General features: G+C 33.7%; 1 protein-coding gene across 1 annotated transcript in view; it reads left to right on the top strand.

The window, feature by feature from the left end:
* The window catches only part of LOC115227239 (troponin T, fast skeletal muscle-like), a gene marked incomplete at its 5' end in the record, with an annotated part of 3,950 nt that extends 501 nt beyond the window's left edge, over positions 1-3,449 (top strand). Inside the window, 2 exon segments of the mRNA XM_029798129.1 lie at positions 1,433-1,503; positions 3,164-3,449. Of these exon segments, the coding sequence (XP_029653989.1) occupies positions 1,433-1,503; positions 3,164-3,449 (357 nt within the window).
* Between the last annotated feature and the right edge of the window lie 11,551 nt (positions 3,450-15,000).

Raw genomic sequence — 15,000 nt, 5'->3', positions numbered from 1 at the left:
ACTACCGACGGCAACAAATGCAGAATGTGTGGTGAGAAGGGAGAAATGGTGTGACATATTGTTAGCGAATGCTCGAAACTGGCACAACGCGAATACAAAAGACACGACGACAATGTGACAAGAATCATCCATTGGGAGCTCTGTGGAAATCACGGCTTACAAAGAGCAAAAGCTCTGCTATGCATTTTTCTCTGTGGAATCATCAGCGAAATATACAAGACAATGTATACAAGACAATGTAATCACCGTTTTATAAAATAATATATCATGTATTCTTTCATTGTCGATGTTACCAACACCTCCAGCAACGCAGAGTTTACACAGTTGTAAGTGATTGGTACAGGACGATCTGCAAAGTACATTCCCTGCATGATCTTCATCCGTAACGATATCACTTAACCTCAATTACATAGCTCATACAACATAAAAAAAACAGTACTCAGTAAGATAACATAACCCGTGGTTTATATAGTCTGAGGTGAGAAACCTGACTAACAACGAACGCCACAAGAAAAAATACATCGCAGCAAAATCAAGCATCACAAGAATGCAAAACACACAACAAAGCAAACCTCACATTAAAACAAACCTTACAATGATATAAACTTCGCAACAAGATAAACACCACAGCAAAACAAGCATCACAACAAAATAAACATCACAACTACATACATCACAACAAAACAAACCTCACAACAAACAAGCTTCAAAACTATACAAACCGCTAAACTACCACAGAATCATACAAACTTCACAACAAAATAAACCACCACGTAGTAAAGAAACGCCACAACAAATCACGACTCACAACAAAACACATCTCAGGTAATATGCAGCAAGCAGAAATCTGCATGACAAAACGACAATGTTGCACGTAACAGAAGTAATACGGATGTGCAGATGATGTTTTCGTAAAAACGCACTTAAAACTTTTGGAAACTTAATAATAATAGTAATAGTAATAATAATAATAATAATAATAATAATAATAATAATAATAATAATAATAACAATAATAATAATAATAATAATAATAATAACATGAACCAACATGACCGTCCAATTTGTTGTCTCTTGAGGTCTCTGGGTGAGACTTGTAGTCAACTTGTACAGATGTAAAGCAAAAGTCAACATAAAATAATAATAATAATAATAATAAAAGAAGAAGAAGAAGAAGAAGACAAGAAGAGAAGAAGAAGAAGAAGAAGAAGAAGAGAAAGAGAAAAAGAAGAAGAAAGAGAAGGAGAGAAGAAGAAGAAGATGAAGAATGAATTCTAAGATTGGCACAAAACCAGATTAAATCGGCACTAGCGGATCTCGACTTGGTTTACGACATGGAAAATTTTTGGCACCATCTCCAGAGCCAAGAAGTTGTTATTAATGCCGTGTTTACAAATATTTTTGACAAAACTTGTAGAAATAAGAAAAAAAGAAAACAATTTGAAAACCAAAACTTGAAAAAAAAAATGTTTCCATACAACGAAAAGTTTTATTGAAATATATGTAGAAACTATTTACACACATTAAATGTTGTTATTTCACACACACACACACACACACACACCACAAATTTTGTGAAAATAGTTTTAGTAGAGAATTCAAACTACTACTATCACCACCACTACTACTACAACAACTACTACTATCAACTCCAGTACTACTACTACTGCTACTACCACTACTACTATCACCGCCACTACTACTACAACAACTACTACTATCAACTCCAGTACTACTACTACTGCTACTACCACTACTACTATCACCGCCACTACTACTACAACAACTACTACTATCAACTCCACTACTACTACTATCACCACCACTGCTACTACTATCACCGCCACTACTACTACAACAACTACTACTACAACAACTACTACTATCAGCTCCACTACTACTACTATCACCACCACTGCTACTACAACAACTACTAATATCAACCCCACCACCATCACCACTTTTACTACTACTATTACTATTACTACTACTATCACCACCACTACTATGACTACTATCAGCTCTACTACTATTACTATTAATACTATCACTACCACTACTACTACAACAACTACTACTATCAACCCCACTACTACTACTACTACTACTACTACTACAACTACTACTATTGCTACTAGTAGTAGTTTCCACAATAGTGAAAGCGTGTGTACATGACTACTCTAAACACGAAGAGAGAGAATCAGAACAAGAAGAGGCAGGGATTAGCCGAGGGACCAATAAATTACAAGAAATGAAAGGGTTGCGCGGACGAAGGCGAAGTTTACTTCGTGATTGTTACAGAAAATGAAAATAGCTTACTTCAGAGCTCCAAAGATGTATGAAATGACGAAAGAAAAAGAGACTGCCAACTCAGAGAGGAATCGAAAGAAGAAAGCTAAGTAACGTGATGAAAAAGATGGACGAACTCTTAACGAAAATCTACACTGAAAAAATAACAGATCGAAACGACTTCATTTACTGCACGGCTTCTGTCTGTTGAGCCAATTCTTGGGTTTAGAAGCCAAAAGAAAGCAGGGGATGACCTCAGGTTTATATACAAAAAAAAATGAGAAAGACCTGTTTTATTTGACCTAAACAGTGAAAATATTCGGTAAAGACTAAGTAACGTGATGAAAAAGATGGACGAACTGTTAACGAAAATCTTCACTGAAAAAATAACAGATTTAAACGACCTTATCTACTGCACAGCTTCTGCCGTTGTGCCAATTATTGGGTTTAGAAACTAAAAGAGAACAGGGGATGACCGCACGCTTATATACAAAAAAAATGAGAAAGACCTGTTTTATTTGACTTAAACAGTGAAAATATTCGGTAAAGATATTTGAATGACCACAACGCAACATATATAAGATCGCTGTGGAATGATAAGTGGTACAAATGTCTATGAGCGCTGCAGGACGATAGGATTGTAGAATGGCAATGAGAGAGAAAATCACCGAAGAGTACAAGTGGAGAATTAAGAAAGTCTTGAAAACAAAATTAAATGGAATGGCAGTAACATTGTTAACGCCATAAATACATGGGCTAAGCTAGTGCTGAGATATTCGGCTCATTTTCTGAAGTGGAAAGAAACCTTTAGAACAAATCTGATAAAGGCGAAGATTAACAAAACCCAATCAAACAGCAAATATAAAATTTGCAGGAAAGGATTGGAAAGTATCAATCATTTCTGCAGTGAGTGCAGTGAGCTAGCACAAAAGGAGTATAATCGCGGGCAGAACCATGTAGGTAAAAGGGTTGTTCGTCGAAAGAGTGGCTTCAGAGCATCAGAAATGTGTTATGCACACGAACCAGACGCTGTCATAGAAAGTGAGAATTTCAGGATCTTATGGGATTTTTTCATAAAGACTGAAGAAAGTATTGAAGCACGAAGACCAGATATGATCATAGAAGACGAAAAAAAGAAGAAAATCCGTGTAAGATCATAGAATTTGCAATTACCCATGACAGCAGAGACGATACTAAAGAAATCGAAATGGTAGATAAATATTAGGACCTATTCAGAAAATTGAAGAGACCGCGGAAGACTTATTACCTAAAACAACTACCATTTACATTTGGAATTGAAACTCGCATTTTCGACTGACAAAAAATCATCACATTATATTCTACAAGAATCCGTAAGAAGATTCTCGTGATTTGAAAAAATTTATTTATTTCTTTATTGCCCAGAGGGGACTAAACATAGAGGGGACAAACAATGGCAGACAAAGGGATTAAGTCGATTAGATCGACCCCCAGTGCATAACTGGTACTTATTTAATCGAACCCCGAAAGAATGAAAGGCAAAGTCGACCTCGGCGGAATTTGAACTCAGAACGTAGCGGTTGACGAAATACCTATTTCTTTACTACCCACAAGGGGCTAAACACAGAGAGGACAAACAAGGACAGACAAACGGATTAAGACGATTATATCGACCCCAGTGCGTAACTGGTACTTAATTTATCGACCCCGAAAGGATGAAAGGCAAAGTCGACTTCGGCGGAATTTGAACTCAGAACGTAGCAGCAGACGAAATACCGCTAAGCATTTCGCCCGGCGTTCTAACGTTTCTGCCAGCTTGCCGCCCTTTTTAAAAGGGTTATTGTCACCCACCAAAATTCAAATTAAAACGCCTGCTACTTAAAGTAGTATGTACCAACTTAATGATAATAATAATAATAATGGTTAATGGCGACGAACGAAATGCAGCTAAGCATTTCGTCCGGCATGCTAATGGTTCTGCCAGCTCACTTTGCAAAGATCAGCTTTACTGGAAGATGATGGTGACGATGATGACGATGATGATGATGATGATGATGAGATGATGATGATGATGATGATGATGAGGACGACGATGACAATGACAAAAGGCGGTAACAATGTCGGAAACGACAACGACGACGACGATGATGTTGATGATAACGATGTGGGTGGTGATGTTGACGACGGCGATGATAGCGGTCTCTTTGGTGATGATAAGCACGATGCCAGTGTTGCTGCTGGTGACGGTGGCGCTGTTACTGATTGTACAATGACAATGATGATGGTGAAGAGGAGAGCAAAAGAATGCAGACAAATAGAGGATGATGAAGAGGAAATAGAAAACAAGCCGGAAGAGAAGAGGGAGGATCGCAGGAACATTTTGAAGCAATTTAGAAAGTGAGGCAAAAGACAAAACAATGTATCTGAAAGAAAATTGGAAGCACAAAATAACCAATAAAAGAAATAAAATAAAAAATAAAAAGCAAAAACAAGAATAAATATAAAGGAAGATACGCCATGACCTTTAATATCATTTTGTAAGGAAAATGTTAGTGGAATAATAACGAAATTATGAAATGTCAGACTAAGTGGTGAAATTTTATATATCGATAGTATTGAGTTCAAAACAGACTTAAGTCTAGTTTGCAGTTGGTGTCTAACTGGCTGCGATACAATCCCTGAAACGTCATGTATTCCAAGTGAAGATAATAACGTTGGAACTCCCATTCTCGTTTATTGATGTTGTGTCAATGTGAACGACCTTACTGAAGCGAAATAGGCTAATGTGTTACAAAAACCGAAATGACAGGCTGGAAAATGATTTACAGCTTTTTGTATTTTTCTTGTAAATTCATATATTTTCTCTCTTTGTACGATAGCAATGATAAAATATATGGTTGGAGCAATGAAGGCGAAGTGGTATTTATTGATCCTATATTTCAAGGCGGCGAGCTGGCAGAGTCGTTAGCACGCCGGTCGAAATGCTTAGCGGTATTTCGTCTGTCGTTACGTTCCGAGTTCAAATTCCGCCGAGGTCGACTTTGCCTTTAAATTTTGGGGTCGATAAATTAAGCACCAGTTATGCACTGGGGTCGATGTAATCGACTTAATACCTATGTCTGTCCTTGTTTGTCCCTTCTATGTTTAGTCCCTTGTGGGTAATAAAGAAATTGGTATTTATTGATCCTATATTTCCCTTTTCAAACGGAAGAAAAAATAATCAAGGATTTCGGTAGTTCATTCACACACACATACACACGCGCACGCACACACACACACAGACACACAACACACACACACACACACATAATTATTCTAAAAAAAACGGAGGAAAAACACACCAAAAATAACAGCGCAAGGGCGTGGTACAAGCAAAGTATTAATAAGACATTCAAAAGCCATTTAAGAAGAAACACAGAAAAACCGTTAGATTCACTTCAACATTTAAATTTAATTTGTCAAAATATTTTCGTCGCTTTGAGACCGCTACCTGTTCACTGACAAAACTCCGTGCTGCATTTCTCAAAGCGACGAAAATCTTTTGACAAAATAAATTTAAATGTTGAAGTAAATCTAACGTTTTTTGTGTGTTTCTTAAATGGCTTATAAACACCTTCCACGCTGCAATTGTTTTCGTTCCAGCACACGATCTCGGATCAGGGCACTTGCTAGGCAAGTACAACTCCGTACAATACACATATCTATATATATATATATATATATATATATATATATATATATATAACGGGAAGCTTTATGAAAATAGACAAAAGACGAAGGCAGGTTTACGGAATAAACAAAAGACGAAGGCAGGTGGAATACAAACAAACAATTGTATTAGTATGGCGCTCAGGAATATAAATAAAAGATGTCTTTAACGTTTCGAGCCTACGCTCTTCAACAGAAAGATACACAGAGAAGAAACACAGAAAGAAGGAGAGAAAAAAAATGCGTGCAGAGGCTAGCGGATCAAATATATATATATACATGCATACATACATACATACATACATACATACATACATACATACATACATACATACATACATACATACATACATATGTGTGTGTGTGTTTTTGTAAATATAAAGCACAAACAATACAATGCAAAAGAAAGAGAAAGAAATGAAAAGTTGTGTGAGTTATAAGAAATGAGAAATAGGTTGTAAATAACATAAAGTTGTGTTGTTAGCGGTAAATGAGGGAATTCCAAGTATTATAAAATAAGTGATTAAATGATAGAAGGTTTGCAATGAATGGTATTGAATACGCTGATTGGTGGATAGGAAATGATAAAGAGTAACGCCTAAAAACTCGAGTTAATGGTCGTGATTAGGTTGTAAAATATATAGAAAATAATAAAGATGTCTATGAAAAAATGTATGGAATATACCGAAGAATGTAAACGGGAGATAAACTGAGAATATAAAAAAATGTTTTGATGAAAATACTGGGAAGGTGTAAATATCCTGAAGATAATAAGATTAACGTGAGACTTATAAATAATGTAAAGATAATAAATAATTATGATAGAAGATATAAAAATTTATAAATAATCTGTGTGTGTGTGTGTGTGAATTATCTTTGTATACGTCTGCCTTGTATTCGGTAACTACAAATTGAAAACTCGGTAAACAATAAAAATGATTTTTCGCCACATCAGACCGAAGTTTTTATAACATCTGTTTCGAGATGTAGCAGCTAAACTTATATTAAGCCATAGCCAACAATTTCTTCATTCATTAAATTCCTCTCTCTCTCTCTCTCTCTCAAACACACACACACACATACACACTCACACACACAAACGAACAGACACACATACACACTCTCTCTCCCTCTTTCTGTCTCTTTCACACTCAGACACATACATGCTACCTCCTTCAGGAAGAGAAACACACACACAAACACACACACACACTCACACACACACATACACACACACAAACGAACAGACACACATACACACTCTCTCTCCCTCTTTCTGTCTCTTTCACACTCAGACACGTACGTGCTACCTCCTTCAGGAATAGAAACTCACACACACACATAGACACACACACACACACAAACACACACAGATAAAAGTTTATAATTAGGAGCTAATTATGATAGACGGTACACGAAGTACCAGCTTGCTAGAAATAAAAGTTAAAATACACAAAAAAACCACCGAACTCACTGAAAATCATATCATTTCAACAGAAATCGACCAAACAAGCAGAGAAAATTTAACATTTTAACTCAGCTAAATTCTGTGGAGTTAGGTAATAAATATACCTGTATCATGATTTTCGAATTCCGGATTCCTCCTCAATTCTCCTCAGCAGGTCTTACTAATTGTTCAGTGTCAAAATCCTATTCGCCTCGGTGTGTCCGTTAAGCGTTGAACACCCTCTCGCCAAATTCAAAACAATATCAGTGCACAGATTTACGATACAGGAGTAAATATTCGAATGAATATTTATATAGATATTATTATTATTATCGTTATTATTATTATTAATATATTATTATTATTATTATTATTATTATTATATTATTATTTAGATACATACATACATATATATATATTGTATATGTATGTATACATAAATATGTATATATATATATATATATATATATATATATATATATATATATATACATGCATATATATATATATATATGCATATACCGAAACCACACACACACCACACACACACACACCACCACACACACACAACACACATATATATATATATATATATATATATATATATATATATATATATATAATATCATGTGTACATAATGTATGGCTGCAGCTACTGTTATCTTTAGAGTTCCACGCAGATTTTTACAACTCAGCCTCCTTTCTGCTGAGTTCAGTAGCACTGCGTTGTATACTGGGTACGTGCCGGGCTGACCAGAGACTTTTCAGTGGGTGTGGAAGACAGAAACAGAAAGAAGCACATATATATATGGAATAATTACCAAAAACATTGCGTAAAATATATATTGCAAACACGATCGTGGGTAAGGCCAAAAAAACGCGAAGTAAATGCAAGGCAAATAACAATATATATATAAAATATATATAATATATATATATATATATATATATATATATATATATAGATATGCATTAATATAGACTTACCTTGCATTCAATATTTCGGGATTATGACCCTGTTTTCAAGAAACTGACGAATGTTGCCATGTGCAAAGAAAGTGTATATAAATTCATATATCTGTTTTCTTATGATTTGTCTTGAATTTACTTCGCATTGTTCGGGCCATACCTACGATACTTTATACAATATACATAGACACACACATTCATGTCATATTTTCAAAATTAGATTCTTCATCTTTAAATATGAGAACTTTAATAATAGGTTTCTTTATATTCAATTGTTTATAGAGGTTATTTTAGTTCTTGATTATATTATATATAGATTATATATAGATTATATATTTTTATATTTTTTCATTGATAAATTTATATTATTTATAGTTTTAGCCATTTTAAATTTATAGTTTTTAAATATTGATATTTTTAGATACGAAATCACCATGAATGTCATTTGAAGACAGAAAACAATTGGTAGTGGCGATTTATTTACTTATATTAAAATTTTTTATGTATTGATTAAGTCTTTTCTTGTTTGATTTGCAAAATAGTGGTTTGTCTCTAATTAAATATTTATAATATTTTACTATAAAATTGGATTCAATCCTAAATCTGATTTTTCCCTGTAAATTTGGATTTATTCCCTAATATTTATTATATATATATATATATATATATTATATATATATATATATATATTATTGTTCAGTATTATGCGTTGAATAAAATTTATCTTACATATATAATATATTATATATATATATATATATATATATATATATATATATATATTATATATATATATGTATGAGTGTATTTATATATGAGCACATATACATATATATACAAAATCTCTGTCCCAATATGCGCATATATGTTTTGTTCCTGACCCCACGACCTAACTGCTATATACTTACGACATAAAAGTAAGACCGTAGCATTTTAGGATAAGATTCTGAAGTATATTAGTAGAAAATGGATTGAAAGACGATATATTTACGCTAGGCAGTTTGTCTTCTAAGTAACCAACATCGATAATGGGATATATTATTCATTGATATCGTGGGCAGAATACCCGTTCATTCGCGGATAAAGGCTGCCTCTATATCATTATTAAAACAGTCATTCGGAAGAATTCTAGCTTTCAGATTTCCAATTCGTTTTACTCTCAATTATAGATAATCTATTTACTTCCCATCTATCTTGTCAAAACTATATATATATATATATTATTATATATATATATATATTATATATATATATATAATATATTATATATATATAAGTACAATTATATTATATATAAACCTATATATATATATATATATATATATATATATATATATATATATATATATATATATATATATATATATATATTTTTTATATATATATACCTATATTATATATACGTACATTTATATATAAATATGTATATATATATACTATTATATATTATATATATATATATATATAATATATGTATGTACATATGGATATATGTGTGTAGCTTTGTACCAGCTATGCATATTTGTGTATGGACTGTCTGTACGTCTGAAGTTGTCTATCCATCCGTTAACCCTTTTAAATGGTTGCCCCTTATAGAACTCATATATTATATTATACCAAACCGTTCTGCCCTCATCTCTTTGTTTTCTTCCCTTAATCAGTATCTGTATACATATATATTCATATATACGTATGTGTGTGTGTGGAGTGTGTAGATGCACATACATACGTACGTCTATATACATATATATATGGGTATATATATTTTCAAATATATGTCTGTTTTATGCATATACCTAAGCATATATGCATACATACATACATATATATATATATATATATATATATATATATATATATATAATATATATATACATACATATATGTGTGTGTGTGTATATATATACAGACACACATACACATATATATACAGACACATATATAGATAGATATAGATATGCAAGTAATTATATATATATATATATATATGTGTGTGTGTGTGTGTGTGTATGGTGTGTGTGTATGTATGTATGTATTAACAGGTATATGTGTTTGAGTGTGTGTTGCGTGTATTTGTGCATGCATATATGCATACCTAGATAGCTCCCTATATAAACTTGTGTGTGAGTGTGTGTGCGTGTGTGTGTGTATATATGCTTGTATAATAAATGCTAGAATTTCTAAACATAACAAGAGATTAAAAGAGTCTTCCCACCGTTACACATTATGCATTGATCTGATTATGATCAAATATAGAACGTTTAAACATTTCTTGATTCTCGTCTATATATCAAATTTGCTATTTGTAAAATGGTGGCGACCTTTTCGGTCAATTGTATGCCAGCTCCCTGTTTCTTTCTTTTTTTTCTGTAAGTGACCCCATCTTTGTGACTCTTTGTCTTTGTTTATCTCACTGTATTACGTATTTCTATATGTATGTAGGTATACGATTTAATATATATATATATATATATATTCTATTATATATATATATATATATATATATATATATTATATATGTGTGTGTGTGTGTTGTGTATGTGTGTGTGTGTGTGTGTGGGTCTGTTTATCTCTATCTACATTCATATATATCCACATATACACACGTATATACAAATACAGATTCAAGTGTTACAGATAATCGACGAGTGCGAAGGAGATGACTCATTACACGATATAAAGTATATTGTTTATTCAAACTAAATTCGTTTAGGGGTGGGGATTCGAGTGCACTGTCGCTGCAATGTTCAGACGAAATGGGATTGTTTCAGGATTGTCTTGGTATATATCAAACACATTTTAGACATTCGAACTGGTTAATCTCTTGGTGCATAGCTATATTGTTTTTTTTCATGTCTCATTACTCTATGTCTGTCTATTACATGAATAGTGTAGCATGTATCGTTCATTCGGCTTTTCAAAAAAATCCCATTACATCTTCTCTGTTATATTCGAGTTGTCTTATGTTGTTAATTATTGAATTCGTTTTGGTGACAGGATTATTTCTGCATGCACTGGAAAGATACGGATATCGGATTTTTTCTTCACACGATTATACTGTGTTCCAGAACACTTTTATAGTAGCTATGCCAGTGCCGACATTTTGGTTACAATACCGAACACTTGAAGAAGTAAAGAGCTAATGAATTAAAAAATATATTGACCACGACTGTTCTCTTTCCCATCAACTCTGACATTAACTGGATGTATCTGTTTTATGTTCATTATTCAATTAATTTGCTCCGGAGACGGATACAAGATGAGATTGCCGCAGTTAATATTTCCGTGGAACAGTCGCAAGTTGACAGTTGCAAGGAATAAAACGTGTTAGGAGAGGGAATTTCGGAGTATTGATTTTTTGAGAATAAAAAACTGGGAGCAGGGGGTCTGAGAGGCACAACTGGTGTGACGAAAGGTATACTAGTGAGGAGTTACAATATTTTGGTTCCATTTTCTCCCACCTCATCACAAAACACCTTTAGAAATATCATTTTTCTCTCCTTCATTATCTATGCCCATTTTTTTCCTCATGATTTCATTAATTTTTCTCACTTGTCTATTAACACACATCACCTGTCACCGTTGTTATTACAACAGCTTTATCTGTGATTTTATTTGTATTCATATTTGATATTAACATTCTCCATCCTTAGCGTCCCAGGAATTATTCATATTTGTTTTCTCCGCAAATATTATTAATAGATTTTTTTTTGTCAATCTCTCAAAGAAAGCACCTCACTATTCCTGTTTGCGGAATCATAGCCCGCGTTCACTATAGCAACTGTACTGAATTCAATATCTACCGTAAAGTTACAAAAAATAATTATTCTCAATGTCTTCTTCAATACATATATGACAGTCCGCAACAGTCAACGCATAAACAGAAGCGATTGACAAAGGCGTCTAAATACGGTGCCATCCGAAAATAATGGCCAGAACAGTAACATATTGACACTTACGTTACGTCGCATGCATTCATTAATACAAAATCGCTATTTGAAATAAATCCTTTTTTAAGGAAATTCAATTATACTACGTGATACGTTGCACTACAAAAAGTTACGGTGGCAAGTGAGGACAGCTGCATCAAGTGAGAAATAGACACGGGGAACTTAGATAGAATCTTATTATATTTTGGAAAGATTCTCACAGTGAAATAAATGGAAATCGACTTCTTTCATTCAACATTTATATTCCTTTACATCCATTATACACTTCACGTCAATAATATTGGTTTTTAAGGTAAACGCTTACTGTGACGATCGGCAGACCTAGTAAAATAATTTCTTTGACATACAGATAGAACCGCTGCTATTGATTCCTGGTTTCATTAACATGTGAATGAAACTGCTGCCAACATTATTATGAATATATCATTATTATTATTATTATTATTATTATTATTATTATTATTATTATTATATTATATTATTATATTATTATTGAAGCGAAATGTTTAGTGAAAAGACTAAATAATAGTTATCGTTCGCCATACAGTAGAGACCTACTGTTAAATAGCAATTCTATCGGGAATATAAGTAAACGTACTATTTTCTCAGTTACCAAATTCTTGGTGTTTATTAAACAAACAAATGATATTTTGGCAATATCGAAAGGATCGATTCGTGCTTTGTGTAGTACTTAGAGAAAGCAAAACTATATTTAATTCTTTAAAAGAATCTATATTGCGCAAGTCGATATAATGGCAGACGGAGAATGAATATTTTTTATGCAGCCAAGGATGCTATGGTGTCTGCCACCACGAAACTTTCAGCCAACAAAGTTCTTTTATTCTTTTATTCTTGTTTCAGTCATTTGGATGCGGCCATGCTGGAGCACCGCCTTTAGTTGAACAAATCGACCCCAGGAAAATAAAATTGTATCACAACTCTAGACTCAACTCTCACAACTGGTTTCTAGTATCTTCGTAGCTTTCACTTGTAAAGCTGCCTTACCACCGTAACTACATCAAATGATGGCAAAAACGCAGTGATTGTAACTGTGTGTCGAGCTATCTTGTGTCTATACACAGTGATATCTCCCACCTAAGCATGATACCATGTAAGTAAATATTTTTGTTTTTGCTTGAGATGATGGCAGCAAATGAAATGTGAAAAAAATTAATGCGTATGAATCATCAATGACTCGTCATTTCTAAATAAATATAGAGACGTATAAATATATAAAAATATTTACAAACCCCTTCTGTGTTAGGCAACAAATAACATGTAGTGTGAAGTTAATGTTGCCTGCAAGGACATGAATCGAATTATCATCTTTGAGAAGTGATTTCTATTTTACCCGGATAGACTCTTATAGTCATTCAGTGTCTTTAAAAAAATTTCATTATATTTTTCTAATTAAATATTATTAGGAATTTTATCAAAGAAATGCTCATATAGTTTGTATAATGTAGAAATATGACCACTTTAATGCAAATGAATTTTAACAAAATCTTATATGGAACACCAAGAGTCATAAGGAGCTCGGCCGAGAAGCAGTGATTAAGGCAGCGAGCGAACAGAATGGTAAGAGCGCCGGGAAAAGGTTCTTGCTTTTTGCGTTCTGATATCAATTCCCACCAATGTCAACTTTCTTTTTCATCAACTTCAAGTCGAGTACTGGGCTCAATGTAATCAAACCCCTCCCCTCAAAAAAATTGCCGTTCTTGTATCTGAATTAGAAATTATTATTTTGGAGTTTTGGGCTTGTGTGTGTGTGTGTATGGATTTTAGCTGTTGAGGTTCTATGAAAGACAGACTTTTAGTAATTCTTTGCTCTAAGGTTTCACTTGAAAATTGGTTGGAGGCTCTACCGACAAATTTTTCATCGTGAGAGAGTATGTTACTTTTTAAGGATGTTTGGTGGAATTGAGAATTTTTTATGAGTTATTGTTTCGTAGAACATGTAATATCTCTCTCTCTTTGCACTCCGTCGGTTACGACGATGAGGGTTCCGGTTGATCCGAATCAACGGAACAGCCTGCTCGTGAAATTAACGTGTAAGTGGCTGAGCACTCCACAGACACGTGTACCCTTAACGTAGTTCTCGGGGATATTCAGCGTGACACAGAAAGTGACAAGACCGGCCCTTTGAAATACAGGTACAACAGAAACAGGAAGTAAGAGTGAGAGAAAGTTGTGGGGAAAGAGTACAGCAGGGATCACCACCATCCCCTGCCGGAGCCGCGTGGAGCTTTAGGTGTTTTCGCTCAATAAACACTCACAACGACCGGTCTGGGAATCGAAACCGCGATCCTATGACCGCGAGTCCGCTGCCCTAACCACTGGGTCATTGCGCCTCCACATTTTAGCTGTTGGGGTTTTATGAAAGACAAAGTCTTTTAGTACTTCTTTGCTCTAAGGTTTCACTTGAAAATTGGTTGGAGGCTCTACCGACAAATTTTTCATCGTGAGAGAGTATGTTTCTTTTTAAGGATGTTTGGTGGAATTGAGAATTTTTTATGAGATATTGTTTCGTAGATCATATGATATATTACAACATAAAAGTACGCGTTGGCGGTTACCAGAAGTTGTTCTGAGAGTTAGATTCACAATGAGAAAGAAAAAACAAACAAAAAACAAAAACTGACAATAGAAGTTTGCGAC

Source organism: Octopus sinensis, unplaced genomic scaffold (assembly GCF_006345805.1).
Source record: "Octopus sinensis unplaced genomic scaffold, ASM634580v1 Contig02250, whole genome shotgun sequence".
Lineage (NCBI taxonomy): Eukaryota > Metazoa > Mollusca > Cephalopoda > Octopoda > Octopodidae > Octopus > Octopus sinensis.
The sequence above is the reverse complement of the archived record's forward strand: the minus strand, read 5'-3'. Positions and strand labels throughout refer to the sequence as shown.